The 27,812-nt window shown below is 43.8% G+C and overlaps 1 protein-coding gene and 1 long non-coding RNA gene across 4 annotated transcripts in view; one reads left to right on the forward strand and one right to left on the reverse strand.

The window, feature by feature from the left end:
- LOC309667630 overlaps window positions 1-27,812 on the forward strand; it is a 101,185-nt gene that overhangs the window by 69,491 nt on the left and 3,882 nt on the right. The window contains exons 3-4 of one of the 3 annotated variants that reach the window (XR_014267860.1): window positions 26,569-26,792; window positions 27,609-27,700. The exons of 1 other annotated variant lie outside the window; for it this stretch is intronic. This is a non-coding gene — a long non-coding RNA (uncharacterized lncRNA). The remainder of the gene's footprint in view (window positions 1-26,568; window positions 26,793-27,608; window positions 27,701-27,812) is intronic. One more of the 3 variants, XR_014267859.1, reaches the window with a different exon arrangement.
- The window catches only part of BARX2 (BARX homeobox 2), a 71,967-nt gene continuing 67,252 nt past the window's right edge, over window positions 23,098-27,812 (reverse strand). Inside the window, exon 4 of the mRNA XM_082476246.1 lies at window positions 23,098-24,055. Within this exon, the coding sequence (XP_082332372.1) occupies window positions 23,789-24,055 (267 nt within the window). The 3' untranslated portion in view covers window positions 23,098-23,788. The remainder of the gene's footprint in view (window positions 24,056-27,812) is intronic.

A 27,812-nucleotide genomic window follows, 5' to 3' on the forward strand; every position in this document is an offset into this window, starting at 1 on the left:
AATTCTAAATTTAATATTTAAAAATATCCAAAACACTTGTGTAGATGAAGAGACTGTGGAGAAGAATTAATCTTATCTTACCAAATAAACTCACTAGAAAGTAAAGTAATTAAATGAGCATGGTATGGTAACATGGATAGACAAAAGACAAATGGGGAGAACAGAGAAACACAGATCTAAGTATATACACATATAAGCTTGGTGTCATAATAAGCCAGTGGAAAATGGCTAGTTAAGGAATGACGCCTATCCATATGGGAGGAAAACTGTGTCCCTACCCTACATGATGCACAAAAGAGGCATAATCCAGAGGTATTAATGGTTTAAAAATAAACATTCAAACCTTATAGGAGAAACTATAGAAAACATTAAAAACACAGTGGAAAGAAAAGCTACAAAATGGGAAACTATTTTTGCAACACATTATAATTTTAAAAGGATTAATATCTATAATATAAACAACTACTCAAATTAGAAAGAAAAATGAACAAAGGATATTTACAAACAATTCACAGAGAAATATATCTGAACAATAAATATGTGAAAATATGCCCCACCTCACTAATAAATAGAAAAATGCAAATTAAAATAATTAAATACCATTTCATACCAATTAGATTGCAAAACATTAAGTCTGATAACACTCCCATTCACTGCTGTCAGTTGGTACACCTAGGAGAGTGATTTGGTTGGTGATGTGCAGCCTAGCAGACACTAGAAGGTCTAGGTGTCTGTTCTTGAGATACTGGCAAACATGCTCCAGGAGACATACACAAGCATCTTTTCCCAATTCTTGGTGTTCCAAACTTTCATGACAGTTGCCTTGATGTGGGTCTTTTTTCATTCATGTGCTAAGCACACGGTAGACTTTTTTTCTTTCTTTCTTTCTTTCTTTTTGGCTGCTTTGGGTCTTCAGTTGCTGTGCGCGGGCTTTCTCTAGTTGCGATGAATCGGGGCTACTCTTTGTTGCAGAGCATGGGCTCTAGGTGCACGGGCTTCAGTAGTTGTGGCACATGGGCTCAGTAGTTGTGGCACATGGGCTTAGTTGATCCGCGGCATGTGGGATCTTCCTGGACCAGGGATCGAACCCGTGTCCCCTGCATTGGCAGGTGGATTCTTAACCACTACGCCACCAAGGAAGTCCCAGTAGACTTTCTTCATCTAGAAATTAACGTACTTAAATTCTTGGAAATGTTAGCACATTTACTTCTTTGATAAATTCCTTCATTCCAAACAGCTTACAAACATAGTTTCCCCCCAAAAGAGGCCAGGTCCATGCCTGCAAACCCTACAATAAATAAAGCCCACCAGTTGATAACTCTACCTGCACTTTCCCTCAACTACCTCGTGAATCATGTATATAGTTAGGCAAGGATTATGGGTGAGGAAAGTCTCCAACATGAATGACAGAGACAAAGCAAACAAAGAAAAGAGACAATGCAGGGCAGGGAAGCAAGTTCTTCCCTTGCAGCCTATGAATTAGGAGCTGTACACGGGACTTGGGGTCAGTGTTACTCAAGAATCTCCAGAGAAACAGAACCAATGGGAGATATAGATAATCTATAGATAGAGATGATAGAAATAAAGATAGAGATATGATCTGGCTCATGCAGTTGTGGACTGGCAACTCCTAAATCTTTGAGGCAGACTCTTGGGCTGGTAATTCCAGCAGGAGTTGATTTCAGTCGAGTCTGAAGGAAGCCCTGAGGCAGAATTTCTTCCTTTTGGGGGGGCTCAGTGTTTTTATTTACAGCCTCCAACTGATTGGATGAAGCCCACCCATATTATGGAGGATAATCTGCTTTTCTCAAAGTCTGCTGCTGCTGATAAATTTTTTTTAGTTTGCCTATTTTTAAATTTTTTAATTCAGATAGAATTGACATATAACATTGTAGTGGCTTCAGGTGTACAGCATAATGATTTGATATTTGTGTATATTGCAAAATGATCACTCAAGTAAGTCTTATTAACATCCATCACCATATATAGTCACAAAATTTTTTGTTGTTGTGGTGAGAACTTTACAGATCTATTCTTTTAGAAACTTTGAAATATGCAATACAGTATTATTAACTGTAGTCACCATGCTGTACCTTACATCCCCAGGACTTATTTATTTTATAACTGGGCATTTGTATCTTTTGGCCACATTCACCCATTTTGCCCACTCCCACCCTCCCACCTCTGGCAACCATCAATCTGTTCTTTGTATCCTTGAGTTCAGTTTTTTGGTTTTTTGGGGGGTGTGTGTATGTGTGGGTTTTTTTTTTTTTTTAGATTCCAGATATAAGTGAGGGCATATGATATTTCTTTTTCTGTCTGACTTATTTCACTTAACACAATGCCCTCAAGATCCATCCATGTTGTCACAGATGGCAAGATTTCATTCTTTTTTATGGCTGAATAATATTTCATTGTGTATATATAATATGTATACCACATTTTCTTTATTCATCCATCCATCAATGGACACTTAGGTTGCTTCCATATCTTGGTTAGTGTAAATAACACTGCAATGAATATGGGGGTGCAGATATCTTTTTCTGAATTAGTGTTTTGGTTTCTTCAGATAAATACCCAGAAGTGGAATTGCTCGGTCCTATGGTAGTTCTATTTTTATTTTTTTGAGGAGACTTCATACAGTTTTCCAATGATTGTAAATGTTAATCATATCTAACTGTCTTCACAGCAACATCTAAACTGGTTTTTGACCAAACAGCTGGGCACTGTAGCTTAGCTAAGTTGACACATAAAATTAATCATTACAGAGTCTCACTGTTGTTCATGTCCCACATATCAGACATTTACGTAGCACTTACTTCGGGTTTTTTAATTTTTAAAAGAATGTTATTGAAGTATAGTTGATTTACAATGTTGTATTAATTTCTGCTATACAGCAAAGTGACTCAGTTATACATATATATTCTTTTTCACAGTCTTTTCCATTATGGTTTATCACAGAATTTTTTGTCATATTTTTGGACATTGCATATTTCAAGAAAAATTTATTGCTCCTTTTATTGAGTTTTTAAAAATATTTTATTTTATATTGGAGTAGAGTTGATTAACAGTGTTGTGTTAGTTTCAGGTGTACAGCAAAGTGATTCAGTTATACGTATACATGTATCTGTTCTTTTTCAAATTCTTTTCCCAATTAGGTTATTACAGAGTACTGAGCAGAGTTCCCTGTGCTATACAGTAGATCCTTGTTGGTTATCCATTTTAAATATAGCAGTGTGTACATGTCAGTCCCAAACTCCCAGCACTTACTTTGCATTAGGCACTTTTCTAAGCACTTTACAAATCTTCATAGCAATCACTGAAGTATTTACTGTCATTATCCCACTTTTCAGGTGAAGAAAGAATGCCCAGAGTGTTAAGGTTATACAGCTAGGTATGCCAAAGATCCCCCACTCCTCCTCCTCCTCCTCTTCCTCTTTCTTCTTCTCAACCCCTTGAAAAAATAAAGCCATTCTTAGCTTGCGGTCTGTAAACAGATGTCCAGGCCTCCCCCTCCAAAGATTTTAATCCATAGGTGTGGGTACCCGACTGTGACATGTGCTTTAACTTGCCCCTTGGGGACTCAGGAGCATCCCCAAAGTTGCAGGGCAGCAAGAAGTCATTCCTTCCTTCCTTCAGTCGTTCAACATGTATCCATTGAGCTTCTGTTTGGGACACACAGAGTGAGCAAGGCAGACATGATTTCTGATAGGCAAAGCTTACAGCCTAGCTAGAGAGACAGATGAACCAGTGCCTTAAGTTCAGAGAAACCTGGAGGGCCTTATTTAGTGAATAGACCTGGAGCTTCTCAAGAATAGTCATGGGAGAGGAAGGCTTCGTCCAAGCAGGTTGCATTTCTAAGGTGTGCAGATCATCTCCAGGCCAAAGGGATTTCCTGTCTTCCTGTTCTCTGCATATGGACCCTTCCGGCTTTCTGCTGGTCTCCCATTGGCTTCATAGTGATTTGAATCTACTATTTTAATACATTTTTTCCTTTCAACTTTTCTCTTCGACTTTGGCTGGTGATGTGCAGCCTAGCAGACACTAGAAGGTCTAGGTGTCTGTTCTTGAGATACTGGCAAACATGCTCCAGGAGACATACACAAGCATCTTTTCCCAATTCTTGGTGTTCCAAACTTTCATGACAGTTGCCTTGATGTGGGTCTTTTTTCATTCATGTGCTAAGCACACGGGAGACTTTTTTTCTTTCTTTCTTTCTTTATTTTTGGCTGCGTTGGGTCTTCAGTTGCTGTGCGCGGGCTTTCTCTAGTTGCGATGAGTCGGGGCTACTCTTTGTTGAAGAGCATGGGCTCAATTTCAATTCCTGCCGTAAGCTTGAAAGTATCATGGTATAGTTTGAAAAGAATTCACTAGGAAGGAAAAATAGTGAAATGGCTATCCCAGTAAAATCATAGAAAATGTAGAATTTAGAATTGGAAATGCCTCATTTCTCGTCCTGCAACTGTGTTCACTTCTGTGCCTTTGAAAGTCCTTATATTCTCATCCCTTTTCTTTTGGTTTTGAACAAACCGGGTAAAAAGATACACCCCAAAGCTTTGGGAGGGCCTCGTAAACTGGTATCTAGGCAGAGTATAGCAGTTCTGCCTTCCGGGTATCTGGTTATGAGTTTCTAAAGCTCTTGCTTCACCCAGTCTACTCTGATGCTCAGGTCTCTAGAGGCAAGCTTTGAAAATGACCTGCGCCTCTTTTACAGTACGTGGCCCATTTTTAATCAGGTTGCTTGTTTTCTTATTACTGAGTTTTAAGAGTTTGTTGTATATGTTGGATAGCAGTTCCTTATCAGGTATGTGTTTTGCAAATATTTTCTCACAGCCTGTGACTTGTATTCTCATTTTCTTGGCCACGTCTTTTGTAGAGCAGAAGTTTTAAATCTTAATGAAGTCCAGCTTATCAATTATTTCTTTCATGGATCATGTCATTGGTGGTGTATCTAAAAAGTCATCATCAAACCCAAGGTTATTTAGATTTTCTCCTATGTTTGGAATACTTTTCAGCAATAAAAAAGAATAAAATATTTATGCTCAACATGGATGAACCTCAAAACAATTACCCGAGTGGAAGACAGGCAAAAGCAGAGTACATCTTTTTTTTTTCAACATCTTTATTGGAGTATAATTGCTTTACAGTGGTGTGTTAGTTTCTGCTTATAACAAAGTGAATCAGCTATACAGTACATCTTGTATGATACCAGCTATATAAATCTTTAGAAAACACAAACTAATCTACAGTGATCGAAGACAGATTGTGGTTGCCTGGGGAAGAGAGTGGGGGGGGGGGGAAGGGACTGGAGGAGAGGATTAGAAAGGGGGTGAGGAGACCTTTTGCGGGGTTGGATGTGTTCACTATCTTGATTGTGGTGATGGTTTTACATGTATATACATATGTCAACACTTGTCAAATTATATAGTTTAAATAGGTGATGTTTATTACATGTCAATTATACCTCATAAAGTTATTAAAATAATACTTATGTGATAGATGCAGAGATTAAAGAAGAGGGAATGAGAAGGTCTGATCTATATGGTAAATTTTTCTAAAAGTTGGAGATGGGGCATCTAAAACACAGGTCAAAGCAGTTTTATATACAGGTAGGGACATCCCTTCGGTCACAGGAGGGAGAAAAGAGAGGCTGGGGAGAGATGTATAGGTGTGTAGGTTTGGTCATAGGGAGTTGAGGGGGGGGGGGTCCCATCTAATGGCTTCTTTTTTTAAAATTGTAATTGAAGTAGAGTTGATTTTACAGTGTTGCATTAGTTTCAGGGTACAGCAAAGTGAATCAGTTATACATACACTTATATCCATTTTTTTTTTTTAATGAAAAGCTGGATGCAAAATCATCTGCTGAGAGTGAGGTGGAGAGGGTTTGAAATGGTCACTGCAGATGGAATGCGGTGTCTCGAAGAAGGAAGACTGGATTCTGGAAAGCACTGAGGCACCAGGGGGTCGCTAGCATGGACGGACAGTGGTCCCCTGCCCTTCCGCGGGGTTTCCTCCAGCAGGGCCATCTGATGCCCTCGTGCAAACGAACGCTGGGCAAGTAGATAGTTCAGTTCACATGGGGTTGGAGGTCTTGCTAGACAGCAATTACAAAAAGATAAATAGGAAGGAAGTTCAGAGTATTAATGGAGCGTGAAATCTAAGGTGAAAAAGGAGTGAAATTATGTAAGGAGAAAGCTAACATTCTGTAAGAAAACAAACCTAGGAATGGGGGTTCTGATGGCATCTGAAAATAGTTGTAGAGGAAATACAGTAAGTCCCCTACATACAAACGAGTTCCGTTCCAAGAACATGTTCGTAAGTCCAGTTTGTTCATAAGTCCAACAAAGTTAGCTTAGGTAACCAACCAACACAGTTGTCTGTATATAAATACTTTTCACACAAATAATCCATAACAAACAAACAAACTCAAAAAATAAAGAAAACATGTTTAATCTTACGGTATAGTACCTTGAAAAGTACAGTAGTACAGTACAACGGCTGACATCCAGGGGCTGGCATCGAGTGAACAGGCAGAAAGAGTTACTGACTGGAGGAGGGAGAGGAGGTGGGAGATGGTAGAGCTGAAGGATTGTCAGCAATAGGAGACAGAGGGCAAGCTGCAATTTCACTCACGCCTGACGTTGATGGCACAGGTTCTGGTTCCTTGCTGGATTCAATTCTATCTACACTCTTGAAAAAATGATCCAGTGACAGCTGGTAGTAGTTCTTTTTTCTCGTCATAGATGACATAGTAGCACTGGATTGCATTCTGAATGGCTGCTGCAACCTTCGTGTACCGTTCTACGTTCAGGTCCTGTGCCTCAAAAATTAACAGTGCCTCCTCAAATAAAGAAAATCCCCTTGCCATTTCCTGCATCGTGAATCTCTTCAGTTCTTCAGTTACTTCTTCTTCCTCTGTCTCTCTTCGTCCTTTTTCTGGGCCTCCAATTCCATCAGGTCTTCATTAGTAAGCTCCTCATGTTACACAGCAAGGAGTTCAATGAAGTCATCCTCTTGCAGATCTAGCTTGAAATAAAGATACTGTACTACTGTACTCTACACAGTACTGTACAGTAAAGTACACAAAAGCACAACCACTTGTAGAGGATGCACGCATGTGACAAGGTACGCCAGACACATGAACTAACTTACGTGATTGGACATGTGAACACATGTTCGCATCTTTGAAAGTTCGCAACTTGAAGGTTCATATATAGGGGGCTTACTGTAGTTGAATTAAGAATGGGAGGAATTGAAAGCAGTGATCAGAGAGCAGAGAGTAAATGCTTGAACTAGTCATGTTCAAGGTAGATAAGCTTTGGATGGTAACAAAGTTCATGGTGTGATTGTTGAGTTGGACACTGGGGGCCTTGGCGTGGGAACTTAAGAAAGTCTATGTGGATGTACTATTGGGAAGATTGTCTGGATTTTGCTGATTGCCATCACTGGAGCATCGTTTAACATGTTCTCTCTTCCTTTATTTTCTGTAAATTGATATTTTGATGTAGAAAGTTAATCAGGTTGAGGTTTGTTTGTTTGTTTTTGCTTTTGTTTCATTTTTTTCTTTTTTTTGCAAGACTCCTTCACAGGTAGTGGTGTGTACTTTTATCAGGACATATGTGGTGTCTGGTTGTGTCTCTTTCTGTGATACTTGCATACGTTGGTGATCTTCACCCAGATTTGCTTATTCTGAATGGTGACGTTCTAAATCAATCATTCCTTGTTCACTTACTATCTTCCATAAAGAGAAAACTCCCCTCATCAATTATTTAGTTACCTGAAGGTACAGTTCATAAAGGGTAAATGTTTTCCCTTTATTTACTAATTTTCAGAATCATGAGTTGCCTTCCTAGCATTCCTCCAAAGGTGATGAATTAGTTTTATTTTCAAAATTCTGAAGACGTGGATTTATACATATTTGATGTGCTTCAACCCATTGCAATTTTTATTCTTACCAACACTTGCTTGTCCCACTTTTGGTCAGTGGAAGCCTCTTCAAGTTAGCTCCTGTGTCCCTTACATCCTTGTCACATGACCTAGTGGTGTTTAATAGTTTCACTGTCTTCTGGAACAAGCAGACATTCCAAGACAGACTTATGTAGTTCCTGCCTCAGACCTGGAATGAGCCGTTTCCAAGGAGTCCTGATTCCTTTCAGTGGGAAATAAAATATAGAGACCATCATCTAGGTGCCTGGAGTTTCCACTGCCACTGGGTTAACCACTGTTTCTTGGTCTTTTCCGAAGGCAGAGCTAGGAACCACTTTTTTTTTTTTTAAGATAAAATACATCATGAATTCATACTGATGTCAGTTGCTTTAACATTCATGGAAACAAAACATCCAATTTACAAATAAATTGCAAGTTTGAAAAAGAGATGGAAGGGAAACCTATAGATATAAAAAGACTTAAAGGATACGCCAGCTATGAGAATGTCACCCCAAATAACTTTATATTAGTGCTTTTTGTTTCAGCATATGTAAAATAATATGTAGAAATGTAAAAGATCCACTGAGCATTTTTTGTAAATCTTGAAAGAAGTAAAAAGTGAGGTAAATTGAACTTTGGAAACTCACCTGAATTGAGCGCATATAAATTCTCTTATGCTATTTTTTTCCCCCATATTTTGCTTATTTATTTATTTATTTATTTATATTTTTGGCTGTGTTGGGTCTTCGTTTCTGTGCGAGGGCTTTCTCTAGTTGTGGCAAGTGGGGGCCTCTCTTCATCGCGGTGCGCGGGCCTCTCACTATCGCGGCCTCTCTTGTTGTGGAGCACAGGCTCCAGACGCGCAGGCTCAGTAATTGTGGCTCACGGGCCTAGTCGCTCCGCGGCATGTGGGATCCTCCCAGACCAGGGCTTGAACCCGTGTCCCCTGCATTGGCAGGCAGATTCTCAACCACTGCGCCACCAGGGAAGCCCATCTTATGCTATTTTTATGAATACTTTTTTTCACCTTTATGAATAAAGCTAGCTTTGAAGCAAACTCTGTGTCAACCAGTGTTTTAAACAGTTAGAACCTGACACTGGGTCTAAAACCAGCTTGATTCTGGAAAGTAAGTCTTGTACAGCTGCCTCTGTGTGAAGAAGCTTTTTTAAGAAATATGCACTCATTGAATTCTTTGATTGCCATGACGATACACTGGTGTTCCAATGTCCAGACAGGCACATAGCCTTGATAACGAAAGCAAATATTTGCCATCCTTAGAAAGCAATACAAAACAACCAGCTCCAGCACATCTCAAGCTTTTGTGTGTGTGCATGAATACTCCTTCTTGCATGTTGAACATCTGCTTTCATTGTCCTTGTATCTCTGTAACTATGCTTTGATTCACAGTGACTTTCTCAAATTATGGAATTTATTTGCATTGAACACATACTGCATATAAAAAGAAATAAATGGCTGAAGGAGAAGCCAAGAGGAGGAGGTTAGGGAGGAGCAGGAAAAGGAAGACTAGCTCTGGGACCTCTGAGGGCCGAAGCATGATGATCTAGGTCCAGAACCGGAGCTCCAAGGCTGGCCCAGACCTCAGAGTTCACCCAAGGCTGCCAAGAAAGAGCAGCGCCCACGTCCGGAGCTCGCACTCCAGGCAGCTCCTACCGAGGGTCTCCCAGCTTCTCTGTACCACTCCCACTTTGGGGTGGAAGTCCCCTAGCACTGCTTGCCGCTCCATAGCGAGGACCTGTGCTGTCACTGTGCTTCAGATGTGACCCCTCCCACCGAGCTTCCTCCAAATGCTAGAACCCCTTTCCAAGGTCACTGCTAATGACAACAGACCCCAAAACCCCGACTATTCCCAAGCTTCTGGAAACACAATAGAAGAGGTGGGAGGAGGACTGGCTTTTTTCCAGAACAGGTGGGTAGATGGAGGGCTTGATCATTCACACTCGAGGGGCAGACTGAGCTCTGTTCTCTGCACCCCATGCTGCGAGGGCATGCTGAGACAGGTACCCCAGTGACAGCTGTGGGAGGCGGGGCAAGGGCACCAGCAGGGGAGGCTGAGGACACGGGGGTCTGCCCACCTCAGATCAGGCTCAGCCCTCTTAGCAGCAAGCACAGGCCCAGTTTGGGGGGGAGAAGGACCCCCAGCTGTGTTAGGGAGACCTCACCACGTTGGCCCGGCTTCCCTATCTCTGAGCAGAGATGCTAATAGTGCCAGCTTCACGGGCTGCTGAGGTGTTAGATGTGATGATGTAAGTGGTCCTCACTGCGGGGCCCGGCGTCTGGTCAGAGTGCATAGAGAGACTCGGACCAGGGTCTGCTACTCTCGGCAGACCTACCTGTGTGTTCACGGAGCTGGGTGCTTGGGAAGGGATGCCACCCGGAGGAGGGGAGCCCCGGCAGTACCGGCACGTCGACCGAGGATCCCCGAGGGGCAAGGACTCGCCCGACAGGCCTTGGGGTTCCTGGAGCCACTTGGCGCAGGTGCACTCAGCCGAGACAAAGGGGTGAACGCCAGACCCCGCAGTCCTGCCGGCCAGATGACACCCGTCTTGACGGACAGCGTGAGCGCGGGGCAGCTCCCGGGCCCTGGCTGCATTCTTGAGCTGCAGGAGAGGCCGCCCTTGGGTTTCGGGTCGTTCACTGACCCGAGGCCCTACTTCCTCGTCCTCTCCTCCCCTAGGCCCTCCCCACCTTCTTGTTAAAACTGTTTAAAGTGAATGATCTTATTCATAAAGCAGGGGTGATGACAGTTTGCAGAGCTAAATGGGCACTTAACTGTGTGTCTAATAAATCTGCAACCAAAGTAAACAGAGGGAAGAGGGTTTGGGAAGGAAAGGAGGTCAGGTATGAAAAGAGCCTGTCACAGTGATTTACCAGCCCTCACAGCAGGCAGCGTCCACCCTGCACCCTCCTGGCCACCACTGGCCCGGAGCAGCAAGGGATGGATGGTGCACATGGCTGGATGGGCCCACACGGCTGGGCGGGCACAGACGGCTGGACGGGCCCACATGGCTGGATGGGCACACACGGCTGGACGGGGGAGGAGGTGGGGAGGGCTGCGCATGCACCGCCCACTGGAGAGGCAAGTGCAGAAGGAGGCCAGGAGGCCGAAACATGCTGGTGCCGAACCCCATTCTTTTCAGGATCCGCACCCGGATTACAGCTGTTGTTACCAGGACCTTTCTGCCGCCCCAAACCACCCTCCACCCAGGATTTGGGTGACAGTCTGGGATTAGAGGCATAATTCAGGTGACTTACCAAACACCTGTTGTTCCAGTGCTAATCACCCTCCCAGGTGCACAAGGGGCCAGCTTAACCCTCTCTTAGCGGCCCAGCCTGGCGAGGACATCGTGGGGATGCATCTTCCATGAATCACCTTCCTTGCCCAGAAAGAACACCAGCTCACAGGGTAGGGGCAGGGGCAAACACCACAGAAATCTACCTGGAACCCCTGCCTTCGCTCTGAAACTCACTGAAGTATAAGTGTCTCCAGCAAGATGTTAGCTTATTTGAGGGCAGAGACACATTCCTTGGCCCCCTCCTGCCTCCCCTGCCCTTGGCAGGCACAGGGGAGACACTGAGGAAGCACCTGATGACGCTGGTGGTGGCCCTAGAAGCCCGGGCACCCGGCTTTCTGAGGGCAGAGGATGTCACTGGCTTCCCACCTGGCTGCTGGAGCCTCTCTCAAGGGGCTGCCATCTCCCCCAGCCTCCCCCTGACCCCCCCCCCCAACTAGTAGAAAGGGTGTGTCAGGCTGCTGCCCACCCCAAGGCTTTTTTTTAAAAAATCTAACAGAAATACATTTATAATTTTTTTCTTATAGCTACTTTATCTATTTATTTATTTATTTTTTATTTTTGGCTGTGTTGGGTCTTTGTTTCGTGCAAGGGCTTTCTCTAGTTGTGGCAAGCGGGGGCCACTCTTCATCGCGGTGCGCGGGCCTCTCACTATCGTGGCCTCTCTTGTTGCGGAGCACAGGCTCCAGATGCGCAGGCTCAGTAGTTGTGGCTCATGGGCCCAGTTGCTCCGCGGCATGTGGGATCTTCCCAGACCAGGGCTCTAACCCGTGTGCCCTGCATTAGCAGGCAGATTCTCAACCACTGCGCCACCAAGGAAGCCCCACCCTGAGGCTTTAGACTTGGCTCCATGCTCGGAGCTGAGCCCTGGGTGCAGCTTTCACCTCCTGCCCTTGCCCCCCACCCCCTGCCATGCCCCATCCTCCAGGACCAACTCACCCCCCTTCAGCCATCTCTGCACAGCACCTCGTGAGCCAGGTCAAGCCACCTCACCCACCCACCACCAGCTACAAATATGATTTTGGTCTAAATAGGATTTAATTTAATTAAGTTGTTTATTTCACATTTAACATTATTTTTTACTATGTATAAAATATTTATGTTACAACTAACTGCTGAACAATTATCGACAAGAAGACACTAGAACTCACCAAAAAAAGATACCCCACATCCAAAGACAAAGGAGAAGCCACAATGAGACGGTAGGAGGGGCGCAATCACAATAAAATCAAATCCCATAACCACTGGGTAGGTGAGTCAGAAACTGGAGAACAATTATACCACAGAAGTCCATCCACTGGAGTGAAGGTTCTGAGCCCCACGTCAGGCTTCCCAACCTGGGGGTCTGGCAATGGGAGGAGGAATTCCCAGAGAATCAGACTTTGAAGCCTAGCGGGATTTGATTGCAGGACTTTGACAGGTCTAGGGGAAACAGAGACTCCCCTCTTGGAGGGCACACATGAAGTGGTGTGTGCATCAGGACCCAGGGGTAAGGAGCAGTGACCCCATAGGAGACTGAACCAGACCTACTTGCTAGTGTTGGAGGGTCTCCTGCAGAGGTGGAGGGTGGCTGTGGCTCACCGTGGGGACAAGGACACTGTCAGCAGAAGTTCTGGGAAGTACTCCTTGGCGTGAGCCCTGCTGGAGTCAGCCATTAGCCCCACCAAAGAGCTTGCAGGCTCCAGTGCTGGGTCGCCTCAGGCCAAACAACCAACAGGGAGGGAACTCAGCCCCACCCATCAGCAGACAAGTGGATTAAAGTTTTACTGAGCTCTGCCCACCAGAGCAACACCCAGCTCTACCCACCCCCAGTCCCTCCCATCAGGAAGCTTGCACAAGCCTCTTAGATAGCTTCATCCACCAGAGGGCAGACAGCAGAAGCAAGAAGAACTACAATCCTGCAGCCTGTAGGATGAAAACCACATTCACAGAAAGACAAACAAAATGAAAAGGCAGAGGACTATGTGCCAGATGAAGGAAAAGATAAAACCGCAGAAAAACAATTAAATGAAGTGGAGATCAGCAACCTTCCAGAAAAAGAATTCAGAATAATGAAAGTGAAGATGATCCAGGACCTCGAAAAAGAATGGAGACAAAGGGGCTTCCCTGGTGGTGCAGTGGTTGAGAATCTGCCTGCCAATGCAGGGGACACGGGTTCGAGCCCTGGTCTGGGAAGATCCCACATGCTGCAGACCAGCTGGGCCTGTGAGCCACAACTACTGAGCCTGCGCGTCTGGAGCCTGTGCTCCACAAAAAGAGAGGCCGCGATAGTGAGAGGCCTGCGCACCGCGATGAAGAGTGGCCCCCGCTTGCCACAACTAGAGAAAGCCCTAGCACAGAAACGAAGACCCAACACAGCCATAAATAAATAAATAAATAATTTAAATAAATAAATAAATAAACATTTAGGGGAAAAAAAAAAGAATGGAGGCAAAGATCGAGAAGATGCAAGAAATGTTTAACACCTAGAAGAATTAAAGAACAAAGACCTAGAAGAATTAAAGAACAAACAAACAGAGATGAACAATACAATAAGTACAATGAAAAATACTCTAGAAGGAACCAATAGAATAACTGAGGCAGAATAATGGATAAGTGACCTGGAAGACAGAATGGTGGAATTCACTGCCACAGAACAGATAAAGAAAAAAGAATGAAATGAAATGAAGATAGCCTAAGAGACCTCTGGGACAATGTTAAACGCACCAGCATTTGCATTATCGGGTTCCCAGAAGGACAAGAGAGAGAGAAAGGACCTGAGAAAATATTTGAAGAGATTATAGTCAAAAACTTCCCTAACATGGGAAAGGAATTAGCCACCCATGTCCAGGAAGTGAATAGAGTCCCAGGCAGGATAAACCCAAGGAGAAACATGCCAAGACACATAGTAATCAAATTGACAAAAATTAAAGGCAAAGAAAGATTATTAAAAGCAACAAGAGAAGAATGACAAATAACATTCAAGGGAACTCCCATAAAGTTAACAGCTGATTTCTCAGCAGAAACTCTACAGGCCAGAAGGGGGTGGCATGACATATTTAAAGTGATGAAAGGGAAGAACGTACAACCAAGATTCTCTATCAGGCAGGCAAGGATCTCATTCAGATTCGATGGAGAAATCAAAAGCTTTACAGAGAAGCAAAAGCTAAGAGAATTCAGCACCACCAAACCAGCTCTACAACAAATGCAAAGGAACATCTCTAAGTGGGAAACACAAGAGAAGAAAAGGACCTACAAAAACAAACCCAAAACAATTAAGAAAGTGGTAATAGGAACATACATATCGATAATTACCTTAATGTGAATGGATTAAATGCTCCAACCAAAAGACATAGGCTCGCTGAAAGGATACAAAAACAAGACCCATATATATGCTGTCTACAGGAGACCCACTTCAGACCTAGGGACACATACAGACTGAAAGTGAGGGGATGGAAAAAGATATTCCATGCAAATGGAAATCAAAAGAAAGCTGGAGTAGCAATACTCATATCAGATAAAATAGACTTTAAAATAAAGAATGTTACAAGAGGCAAGGAAGGACACTACATAATGATCAAGGGATCAATCCAAGAAGAAGATATAACAATTAAAAATATATATGCACCCAACGTAGGAGCACCGCAATACATAGCTATAAAAGAGGAAATCGACAGTAACACAGTAATAATGGGGGACTTTTACACCTCACACCAATGGACAGATCATCCAGACATAAAATTAATAAGAAAACACAAGCTTTAAAAGACACAATAGACCAGATTGATTTAATTGATATTTATGAGATTCCATTCAAAAACAGCAGATTACAATTTCTTCTCAAGTGCACACGGCACATTCTCCAGGATAGATCACATCTTGGGTTGCAAATCAAGCTCGGTAAATTTAAGAAAATCGAAATCATATCAAGCATCTTTTCTGACCACAGCACTATGAGATGAGAAATAAATTACAGGGAAAAAAATGTAAAAACACAAACAGATGGAGGCTAAACAATACGTTACTAAATAACCAAGAGATCACTGAAGAAATCAAAGAGGAAATCAAAAAATACCTAAAGACAAATGACAAAAGGACATGACGATCCAAAACCTATGGGATGCAGCAAAAGCAGTTCTAAGAGGGAAGTTTATAGCAATACAAGCCTATCTCAAGAAACAAGAAAAATCTCAAATAAACAATCTAACCTTACACCTAAAGGAACTAGAGAAAGAAGAACAAACAAAACCCAAAGTTAGCAGAAGGAAAGAAATCATAAAGATCAGAGCAGAAATAAATGAAATAGAAACAAAGAAAACAATAGCAAAGATCAATAAAACTAAAGCTGGTTCTTTGAGAAGATAAGCAAAATTGATAAACCTTTAGCCAGACTCATCAAGAAAAAGAGAGAACTCAAATCAATAAAATTAGAAATGAAAAAGGAGAAGTTACAATGGACACCGCAGAAATACAAAGCATCATAAGAGACTACTACAAGCAATTCTATGCCCATAAAGTGGACAACCTGGAAGAAATGGACAAATTCTTAGAAAGGTATAACCTTCCAAGACTGAACCAGGAAGAAATAGAAAATATGAACAGACCAATCACAAGTAATGAAATTGAAACTGTGATTTAAAATATTCCAACAAACAAAAGTCCAGGACCAGGTGGCTTCACAGGTGAATTCTATCAAACATTTAGAGAAGAGCTAACACCCATCCTTCTCAAACTCTTCCCAAAAATTGCAGAAGGAGGAACACTCCCAAACTCATTCTACGAGGCCACCGTCACCCTGATACCAAAACCAGACAAAGATACTACAAAAAAAGAAAATTACAGACCAATACCACTGATGAATATAGATGCAAAAATCCTCAATAAAATACTAGTAAACGGAATCCAACAACACATTAAAAGGATCATACACCGTGATCAAGTGGGATTTATCCCAGGGATGCAAGGATTCTTCAATATATGCAAATCATCAATGTGATACACCATATTAACAAATTGAAGAATAAAACCATATGATCATCTCAATAGATGCAGAAAAAACTTCTGACAAAAATTCAACACCCATTTTTTGGTAAAAACTCTTCCAGAAAGTGGGCATGGAGGGAACCTACCTCAACATAATAAAGGCCATATATGACAAACCCACAGCAAACATCATTCTCAATGGTGAAAAACTGAAAGCTTTTCCTCTAAGATCAGGAACAAGACAAGGATGTCTACTCTTGCCACTATTATTCAACATAGTTTTGGAAGTCCTAGCCATGGAAATCAGAGAAGAAAAAGAAATAAAAGGAATATAAATTGGAAAAGAAGAAGTAAAACTGTCACTGTGGATGACATGATACTATACATAGAGAATCCTAAAGATGCCACCAGAAAACTACTAGAGCTAATCAATGAATTTGGTAAAGTTGCAGGGTACAAAATTAATGCACAGAAATCTCTTGCATTCCTATACACTAACAACGAAAGATCAGAAAGAGAAATCCAGGAAACAATCCCATTCACCATTGCAACAAAAAGAATAAAATACCTAGGAATAAACCTACCTAAGGAGGTAAAAGACCTGTACTCAGAAAACTATAAGACACTGATGAAAGAAATCAAAAATGACACAAACAGATAGAGAGATATACCATGTTCTTGGATTGGAAGAATTAATTTTTTGAAAATGACTCTACTACCCAAAGCAATCTACAGATTCAGTGCAATCCCTATCAAGTTACCAATGGCATTTTTTACAGAACTAGAAGAAATCTTCTTAAAATTTGTATGGAGACACAAAAGACCCCGAATAGCCAAAGCAATCTTGAGGGGAAAAAAACAGAGCTGGAGGAATCAGACTCCCTGACTTAGACTATACTACAAATCTACAGTAATCAAGACAATATGGTACTGGCACAGAAACAGAAATATAGATCAATGGAACAGGATAGAAAGCCCAGAGATAAACCCACACACCTATGGTCATCTAATCTATGACAGAGGAGGCAAGGGTATACAATGGAGCAAAGACAGTCTCTTCAGTAAGTGGTACTGGGAAAACTGGACAGCTACATGTAAAAGAATGAAATTAGAGCACTCCCTAACACCATACACAAAAATAAACTCAACATGGATTAAAGACCTAAAGGTAAGACCAGACACTATAAAACTCTTAGAGGAAAACATAGGAAGAACACTCTTTGACATAAATCACAGCAAGATTTTTTTTGACCTACCTCCTAGATTAATGGAAATAAAAACAAAAATAAACAAATGGGACCTAATGAAACTTAAAAGCTTTTGCACAGCAAAGGAAACTATAAACAAGATGAAAAGACAACCCTCAGAATGGGAGAAAATATTTGCAAACGAATCAACGGACAAAGGATTAATCTCCAAAATATATAAACAGCTCGTGCAGCTCAATATTAAAAAAAAAACAGACAACCCAATCCAAAAATGGGCAGAAGACCTAAATAGACATTTCTCCAAAGAAGACATACAGATGGCTAATAAGCACATGAAAAGATGCTCAACATCACTAATTATTAGAGAAATGCAAATCAGAACTACAATGAGTTATCACCTCACACCGGTTAGAATGGTCATTATCAGAAAATCTATAAACAAATGCTGGAGAGGGTGTGGAGAAAAGGGAACCCCCTTGCACTGTTGGTGGGAATGTAAATTGATACAGCCACTATGGAGAACAGTATGGAGGGTCCTTAAAAAATTAAAAATAGAACTGCCATATGATCCAGCAATCCCACTACTGGGCATATACCCAGAGAAAACCATAATTCAAAAAGACACATGCACCCCAATGTTCACTGCAACGTTACTTACAAGAGCCAGGGCATGGAAGCAACTTAAATGCCCATCGACAGACAAATGGATAAAGAAGATGTGGTACATATATACAATGGAATATTACTCAGCCATAAAAAGGAACAAAATGCGGTCATTTGTAGAGATGTGGATGGACCTAGAGACTGTCATACAGAGTGAAATAAGTCAGAAAGAAAAACAAATATCATATATTAATGCATATATGTGGAATCTGGAAAAATGGTACAGATGAACCAGTTTGCAAGGCAGAAATAGAGACACAGATGTAGAGAACAAAAGTATGGACACGAGGGGGAAAGCAGGGGTGGTGGTGGGATGAATTGGGAGATTGGAGTTGACATGTATACACTAATATGTATAAAATAGATAACTAATAAGAATCTGCTGTATAAAAAATAATTTAATTTTTAAAAAGTAAAAAAAATATGTTGCATAAAACATTTATTTATTTTTGGCCACGTGGCTTTATTTTTATTTGGGTGGCTTGTGAGATCTTTGTTCCCCGACCAGGGATTGAACCTGCACCCTCAGCAGTGAAAGCGCAGAGTCCTAACCGCTGAACCACCACGGAATTCCCTAAATAGGATGTTAATTCTCTTTTAGACAAACACCTCTGTATGCGTCTTTTTCCCAGGCTGCTGGCTGCAACCCTGTCTGCGATCTCCTTGAAGGGGAATCTTCCAAGGGCATCTTCTTCAGAGCCCCATCAACACCTTCTCCCCCAAAGAGTTACCAAGATGGGGGTGAACTGACCCTTGGCCTTGCGGGCCACCAAGTTGGGGGTCCCCATCACCCCCTCCACCCTCTGTCCCTGGGGAAGCGGCCTGACACTGCTTCCCTTGGCAGATGGGACCGTTTCTGCAGACGACAGAGGTTTTTTGCTCTGCCTTCTCTCTTGTCTCTGAAAAACGCTGGCAACCCCCAGCCCTGCAGCCAGCGAGCGAGGCCCTAACAGGGGTCAGTGACCGGGAGAGCTGCTTCATGGCCAAGAGCTGGACTTGCCCTCCTGCTGAGAACTCAGAAGCTCTGGGCCAGGAACGGTGTCAGCAGGACACCAGGAGCACCTAGATCCTCCAAGTGCCTTGGGAGTCTCCGTGCAGAAAAAGAAACTCTGAAAAACAGCCTCGAGGAATTTACATTCTAACAGGGAAACAAAATAAATCCGTGTGCTCTTTGGAAGTATGGCAGGACCACAGTGATGATGACAAACGATGCATTTAGAGGAAGCAGCGAGAAGGAATGAACAGGTTAGACTGGGGTAGAGGTGAGGTTATTGAAGGGACAGGAAGACGTGGCTTCAGACTCATGCTGAGGAGGGTAAGGGAGTGGGAGCAGGGCAGGCAGGGAGAGGACATTGTCTCCTGGGCACAGAGCAGCTGGGGCGCAGCCTCACCGAGTAGGGCTGGAGGATGAGGGGAGGAGGGAGAAGCCTCTGGAGAAGCCTGGAAGATGCAACACTCAGTGAGGGTGGTGGAGAGGAGAGAATCGCAGGGGAGGTTTGTGTAGACACAGAGCAGCAGCCCCCGGTGCTCTAGGCAAACAGGTAATTCAGTGCATAGAAATCCTGAGAAGCAGGTGTGCTGTGTGTGTGTGTGTGTGTGTGCAAAGCACATTTCAGCTTTCTAACCCCAATGCTTCCTGCTCTTCAAATATGATGGGGGTAAGGTTTAGGCAGCACCTACAGAAAATTGCCAGTAGATCAGGCAAAGGCCTGGAGGCTGACCAGGGCTGCTGGGGAAGCCACTGGGACAGTCTTTAACCCGGTCCTGCGAAGTCCCGGCTCATTTTCTGCTGAGTCAACAACACGCCACCAGGCTGACAGAGCACAGCTTCTTGAGGAAAGAGCTTCGTGCCCTGCAGTCCAGCTCAAGCCCAGGCGTGGCCCAGGGCATGGGGCAAGGCTGGGTGGAACGAAGTTGAAGGATGGTGAGAAGGGCAGCGGAATCTATAAACAACTCTGAGGGAAGGTCACTGAGGTCTCCAGGCCCCCTCTCTAAGACGGTTCTAGAACCGACCAGTCTCTGAGACAAACCTGAAACCAGCCCAGTTAAGGTTGGTTTCTGATAGATCTGTCCGGTCCGGTTTGAGGGCCAGAAGCTCACAGCATGAGACCCACTGGGGGGCATCGTCTGAGTCAAGCTGGGTGAGTGTTGTCTCAGCAGACCTTTGTAGACCGTGGAGAAGGGGCGTGTAGGCCAATCAGGGGGGGCGCCGTGACCCAGAACAGGAAGGCAGTGCTCGACAAGCACCCCTGGGCACCCTGGGAGGCTGGGACCTGCCCCAGGAATCCAGGCGGTGGAGCAGAGGCAGGGAGGCCTCCTCCAAACCCCTGCTTTAGGACGAAGCCCCGTGCAGGGGGCAGGCTGCTGTGGAAGCTTTTCCACCCCCTGAAAAGGCGCAGGCGGTTTCCAGCGGGGGAGAGAGGGCACACTAACCACGAAAGCCCTCTGCAGGGACTCAGGCCCCCTGGCGTGGTTTTCAGCATGGCCCCCGACCAGCTACACCACCCAGGGTTGACGCTGAACCTCGCTCTGATGAATGGGGCTTCCTTTAAAACTGGAAGAAGCAGCCCATTTTGCAGTCTGAGGTGCAACATGAGCTAAAAGCGCTTGTAAGAGCCTGTCGCATCCTCGCGGGGAGGCCGCGTGGTCAGCTTCCCTCGGTGGTCAGTTTGCCACGGCCCTCTCCCTTCCTCTGGAAAACAAAAGGCAGCAGGTGACCGGACTCTCAAATAAGACCCAGAACCCTCAGGGGTCACCATCCTGGATGCCGGAGAAGGGAGAGAATGCTTTTGTTCAGCGGGGTCCTCAAAGGTAGATGACGGTAGGGGAACAGACGTCCAGAGGCCTCCGAGAAAGAAGGTGGAAAAGAGAGGAAACGGTCCCCCCTAGGAACCTGTGGAGCTGGTTTCTGGGTGCCGGTCACAGGGCTCGGGACCTGGAGGGAAAAGGGAAGGATGGGTGTGGAGAAGGAGCAGGGCGTGGCCCCAAAGCAGTGCCCGCCTGCACTGGAAAGGCCTCGCTCAGACCCATCTTTGATCCACGGGGCTGCGCTCTGCAGAGCTGTGGCTGGAGGACAAGCCCAGGGCTCGTCAGCGGAGGTGACCTTGGGCTCGGGGCTTCCAAAACAGGAGGAAAGATAATCCAGGCTCTTCAGCTCCCCACTCATCCCTTGAACCCTTAGGGCCAAGAAACAGTACCAAAGATGACAGGCCAGGAACTCAGGGCTGAAAGTCAGAAACAGGGCCCAGAACCAGGCTGGGGAAAACCGAGTGTGTGTGTGCACCTCTCTACCTGTGCAATGGCAGTCGCCGTCAGACACCTGAGAAGGACAGTGTGAGAGTCCAGACCCAGAGAGCAAAAACCAGCCTAAGAAAACGGTGTCCCAATGATGGCCTTTCTGGGGTGGGAGAGCAGGACAGAACAGTTCCTCAGGAGGGAGAATAAGCTGGCACAGACTCACCTGCTTACTTTGGCCGCGGCGACACCACATGGTGGGCAGGTCATAAAGCCGTGTGTGGGGTGGGCCGCAGGTGAGGGAGCTTTCTGCAGGCACGGAGCAAGAAACCCTGCCGACAGCTGGGGCGGGCCGCACAGACTGGTTCTCGGAGGCCAGATCCTTACCTCCTTGGTGTGTTCAGAGTTAGAAAGAGACTGCTTTCTCTTTGTTGATCTCAACAGCCAGGGGAAGGAAGGTGCTGCCTTAGCAAAGTCGAAATTGGAGTCACTAGGCTTGAATCCATTCCTGTCCAAAGGAGTTGTATGTTATAAGCTCTCAGGCTTATGAGTTTTTGATATTTAAATTTTAAACCAAAGCCACCCTGAATAGTCACCACAGTACCTGAAATTTTTAACACTAATAAAAGGTATAAAAACGTCAAAAAGAAAAGAAATTGAAGCGACTGTCCATGTAAATGGAGGGAAGCAGGAAGCCAGACTACTAAAAACAAGCAGATCATTTCCGTTTAACTTCTAAAAGAAGTGTATGATTTGTTTTACAGAACTAGTGACAGGCTTTACTTCCTAGTTGAGGCAATTATTAAAGTCAGTTTATATTTCCCCAGCCCACAATCGGGAGTTACTGAGTAATTAATAATTGGGTGTCCATAAAAGGGGCACTCTGCCCTGTAGGACATCACACGTGAACATGTCAGGGGTACGGTGACACGGACAGCCCCCGTGAGATCAGGCCTCAGGCCCGTCTGCAGGATAGTCGGGCAAGAAGCAGAGTCAGAATTCTCTCTTTCGGAAGCCTGGAACCCACCTCTTTCCTGGTCTTATTGAAAGTGGGACATGATTTTAAGTTTAAAACCACAGAGCACATCTAGCCAAGTAGTTCTCAATTTTTCTTTTGTTAAAAGTTGTAGAGCCCATCATTCAAATGGCTACTTACTATAGAAAAATACACAAGAACCAGTAAAAACAGTTCCCTGTAGGGGATGGGGCCATTGGGTGGAGAGGGCGGGAGGGAAGCAAGACTTCTTTTCATATAGCTTGACTTCTGAAACCTATGAATTTATTGTCTCTTTGAAAAAGTAAAGCACTTTTTTAAAGCTGGAAGCTCACCATGTAAAGTGGCTACAGCAGAGCCCCCAGGGCAGGAGACGGTGGCAGGTGAGGGGGGCAGAGGCCCTGCTCCCATTTCTCTCGTGCTGTTTCCATTTGCTCTGCACTTGGACACCAGTGGGCCTGGCCTAATCTTACACGTGCCTTCTGGGGAAATTAAAGCTCAGGGAGCCAGGCCATCTCTGGGTCTCTCTTTCCGTAGGACATATTCAAGAAGGGCTAAGTAGTACTCCATTGTATATATGTACCATATCTTCTTTATCCATTCATCTGATTCAATATCCTGTGATAAACCATAATGGAAAAGAATATGAAAAAGAATGTATATATATGTATAACTGAGTTACTTTGCTATACAGCAGAAATTAACACAACACTGTAAATCAACTATACTTCAATTAAAAAATAGATTTAAAAAAAAAGAAGGGCTAAATATACTCCCCAGAAGAAAGAATACACCCAATCCTTTTTTGAAAGATTTATTTTTAATTAAAAAATAAAAGTTATCTTAACATATCTGCATTACAGCTTCAGGGATGGAAACTTAATGAAGCAAGAAAAACAAGGTTTATCAGTTCTTGGGTCACCTGACCACCTTACAATGGATACAAAGGCACACGTGTCTTCAAACAAACTTTATTCTATTAACTCAGAACTCCCTTCCCCCAACTCTTATTTGCCCACCCTCACCAACCCCCCCTGCCAAAAAAAAAAACAACCAAAAACATTAAATTCTCTTTTAAAACTACAGAAATAAGTGCTGAGTCAGCAAGGAACCCGGGCATGCTGCCCACTCCTCCGTCTCGCTCTGCTTTGACGGCTGGCTGTCCAGAGGCTTGGCCGGAGCATCCTCTGCAACACCGGGGGGCTTGGACCCGGACAGCCCCACGGCAGCACCCCAGCTGGGGTCGGCAGTTCCAAGGCACTGTGTCCCTTAGTCAAGGGCATCCGTGGCTAAAGCAGCCTTTCAGGAAGAGCAGGCCAAAGCCAGCAAGTCTTCCTCAAAGTCTCGAGGTGAGACCTGTGGGCAGGAGGGAGGGAGCCGGCGGCGGTCTTCTCCCCCCAAGTTACCGGCTGTCGGAAGCTTTCCTCTCCCGGGTCTCCTTGCATTCTCCCCCAGTCTCCCCCTTCCCGCTCCCCCCAAGAGTTTTATTTTAGCTTGATGGCGGGGGTTCCGAAGAAGCTGCTGGCAACTCCTGGGGCTGGCCTAGGGGCTCAGCCACCTCTACAGGGACACCGTGCCCTTTTGGTTCCTGCGTGTCACAGAGCCCCTCCCGGCCCTGGGAGGGCTCCCAGCGCTCCTTGCTCTGGGCCTGGCTGTTCAACTTCTCTTCAGCTTCAATCTCTTCTGACGTGGGGATGGAGTTCTTCTTGGGACGACCTTTGGGTTTTGTGGGCGCTTCCTGTCCGCCTTTAAGAACCTACGTGGGAGAAAAACAGTCATCAAACCTATGAAATAGGGCCTCCCCGGTGGCACAGTGGTTGAGAATCCGTCTGCCAATGCAGGGGACACGGGTTCGAGCCCTGGTCCGGGAAGGTCCCACATGCCGCGGAGCAACTAAGCTCGTGTGCCACAACTACTGAGCCTGCGCTCTAGAGCCCGTGAGCCACAACTACTGAGCCCGCGTGCCGCAACTACTGAAGCCCACGCACCTAGAGCCCGTGCTCCACAATGAGAGAAGCCACTGCAATGAGAAGCCTGCGCACCGCAACGAAGAGTAGCCCCCGCTCGCCGCAACTAGAGAAAGCCTGTGTGCAGCAACGAAGACCCAACGCAGCCAAAAATTAAAAAATCAAAAAAAAACAAAACCTAAGAAATAACTCCTTCCCTCCACTTTCCCACTCCCAAGGCCTCTAAACCATTCCTTCCCAGCAGTGAAGTCGCAAGTTTTGGCCAAAAGTATTCTCCACGGGTCACCTGCAGTCTACAAAGACAGCTTCATTCATGAAAGACTCAATGCACTTTTAGTCAATATCACTTCTATTGGTATTAAATACAATGATCATAAGCACATGAAAAAATCCAACTTCAACAACACGGAAGGAAATGAAAATTAAAATATGAATGTGATAACAAGTTGACAAGTTATAAGGAAAAGACAATATTTGTAGCAAACAGGAAAATAAACACTCATATGCCAGTGTAAAAGTGTAATTGGTACAGCTTTTTCAAAAGACAATCTGAGACTGCAAATCAAAAGTCTGAAAATGTGCATACCCTTTGACACAGAGATTCCATTTCTAACAATTTAGCCTAAGAAAGTCATCAAAGATTGGGACAATGATTGATGTGCAAAAATGTGCACAATGTTCATCACAAAATTGGTTATAATAGCAAAAATCGGTTATAACAGCAAAAAAACCATACTCTAAGGCTTCCACCATATGATTGAATACATAATTATAGTATATGGCAAAGAGAGAACACTTGAAAACCATTACAGTCATTATATAGGAGAATGTATAACAACATGGGAAATATTATTAATATATTGTTGTGAAAAACGGGTTCTAAACCAGCATAATTTAATTTGGTGGCTAGACAACTGCACACCACCCTGTTTGTAGTCTCAGGATCATGGATAATTTAAAATTTTTTCATTCTGTTTTTTTCTATACTTTCTAATTTTTCAACAATGATCATGTATAAGTATTTCTGAAATCAGAAAAAAAAAAGACGTCATGAAACTTGGTTTTGTAGTGTTCAAAGAGGCAGTAGCGCACAGAAGAGAGTGTTCTAGCTTTGAAAGTAGAATAACTAGATTAAATTCTAACTGTGCTCCTTATCCACTTTCTCTCTGGGGGAGTCCTTTAAAGACTCTGAGCCTCAGTCTCCTAATCTGTAAAATGGGGGTAAGCATACTTTCCTGCACAGGGCAATGGTGAGGGGAACCAACAGATAATGTAGGGTAAGGGCCAGAAGTGTTCCTGAGTGTTCCAGAATCTGCCTCCCACCCTCCTTGCCTGGGTGACTCCGCTGAGACAGTGCCTCTCCTGGGAACCTGACCGGACCTCCCAAGTCTAAGTTAAATGCCCTATGAGCATCCTATCAGAGCACTTTTCAGATACGCCTGTCACTGCATGTTTACTTGCCTGTCCCTCCCACCCAGTCCCTGCACACAGCAGGCGTTCAACGACTATCATCGAATGAACTAACCTTTCTCCACAGGCCTTTCCATAGGATTGAAGAAAGATATAAAGTAAGCAAAATAATGATAACCCAATGGGCTTTACTGATTGCAAATGACTTGCACATTTATTATCCCAATTTGTGACTTACATAAGTCCCATGAGGTAGGCAGGGATAATTTTAAAAATATTTTTATTACTTTGGGATATAACAGACACTCCTTCTTCCACTGGCTCTGAACTCTGGCTGGTGTAGCTATTGACCTGGGCAGCTCGTGAGAAGGGCTTCAGGAGGACCTGGATTAGCACAGATAATCAGGAGTGGGATATATTTTCGCTACTTACACACCTTTTGTAATCTTAGCTTCCTCATTTGAACAGAAGCTCTTTGAAGGTAAATCCTGCATCTGTTCCTTGCTTTGTGCTCCAAGCATCTAACTTACAACTAACTTTCTATGCAGTTGTTAAATATTTACTGACTATATCTCTTTCCTCTAAGAGCAGCAGAAGACCTCCGGGTGCTGAATTGTAAGAATGAATGTAGTAACTTGATAAACCATAAATTCTTTTTTTTAAAAAAGCTTTATTGAGATCTAATTCACATACCACACATTTCATTCATTCATAGTGCACAACTTAGTGATTTTTTGTATAGTCACAGAATTGTGCAGCTCTCATCAGAATCCAATTTTAGAACATTTTCATCACCCCCAGAAAGAAAGCCCATACCCGTTAGTGGCCACTCCCCATTTCTCCCCTGCCCCCCAACCCTAGGCAACCATTAATCTGCTTTCTGTTTTTACAGATTTGCCTGTCCTGGACATTTCATATGAAGGGAGACATACAATGTGTCGCCCTGTGTGACTGGCTTCTTTGACTTATGTTTCCAAGGTTCATCCATGCTGTGGCATGTGTCAGTATTTCATTCCTTTTTTTGGCCAAATAATATCCATTGTATGGATATACCACAATCTGCTTATCCATTCATCAGTGGATGGCCACTTGGATTGCTTCTACCTTTTGAATATTGTGAGTAATGTCTGCCGTGAACGCGGGTGTACAGATACCTGTTTCCGTCCCTGCTTTCACTTCTTTTGAGTATATGACCAGAAGTGGAATTTCTGGGTCAAATGGTAACTCCGTGTTTAACCTTTGGAGGAATTTCCAGACTGTTTTCCAAAGCAGCTGCCCCATGTTCCATTCCAATCAGCAGTATATGAGGGTCCCAGTTCTCCTCATCCTCGCCAACACTTGTTATTATGTCTTTTTGATTCTAGCCATCCTAGTGGGTGTGAAGTTGTACTGCGTTTTTAATTTGTACATCACCGACAACTAATGAAGCTGAGCATTTTTTTCATGTGCTTATGGGCCAGTTGTATATCCTCCTTGGAGATATATCTATTCAAATCCTTTGCCCATTTAAGAATGTGGTTGTCTTTTTTAATTACTGAGTTATGTGTTCTCTATATACTTTGGATGAAAGTCCCTTATCAGATAGAAGATTTGCAAAGATGTTCTCCCGTTCTGTGTTCCTTTTTCACTTTCTTGATGATGTCCTTTACAGCACAAAAGTTTTTAATTTTGATGAAGTACAATTTTGTTGTTATTGTTGCTTGTGCTTTTGGTGTCATGTCTAAGAAGGTTTTGCCTAACCCAAGGTCATAAACATTTACTCAAAGAGTAAACATTTTCTTCTAACAGTTTTATAGTTTATTGTTTACATTGAGGTTTATGATTCATTTTGAGTTAACTTTTGTATATGGTATGAGGAAAATCGTAAGTTCTCAATAAAAGCCTCCTTTTAGCTGGGCATCTGCTCAACCACTGTACTTTCCACACAAACAGCTAACACAGAGATGTGAAGGGGACCTCTAACAAGATATAGATGCTGACAGAATCAATCTCTGGGCAGAAGACGTCCCTACATTCCTTTTCATGTAAGTCAGTATCTGATTTTGATTTCAGTCTGAGCACAGGCTGTTGAAAGCGCCCAAATGTGCCAAGATGAAATTGACATGTTGAAAGCAGCTCCACTGGGTATGAAGGAGG

The sequence above is a fragment of the Balaenoptera physalus genome (genome assembly GCF_965194825.1).
Source record: "Balaenoptera physalus genome assembly, chromosome: 10".
NCBI lineage: Eukaryota > Metazoa > Chordata > Mammalia > Artiodactyla > Balaenopteridae > Balaenoptera > Balaenoptera physalus.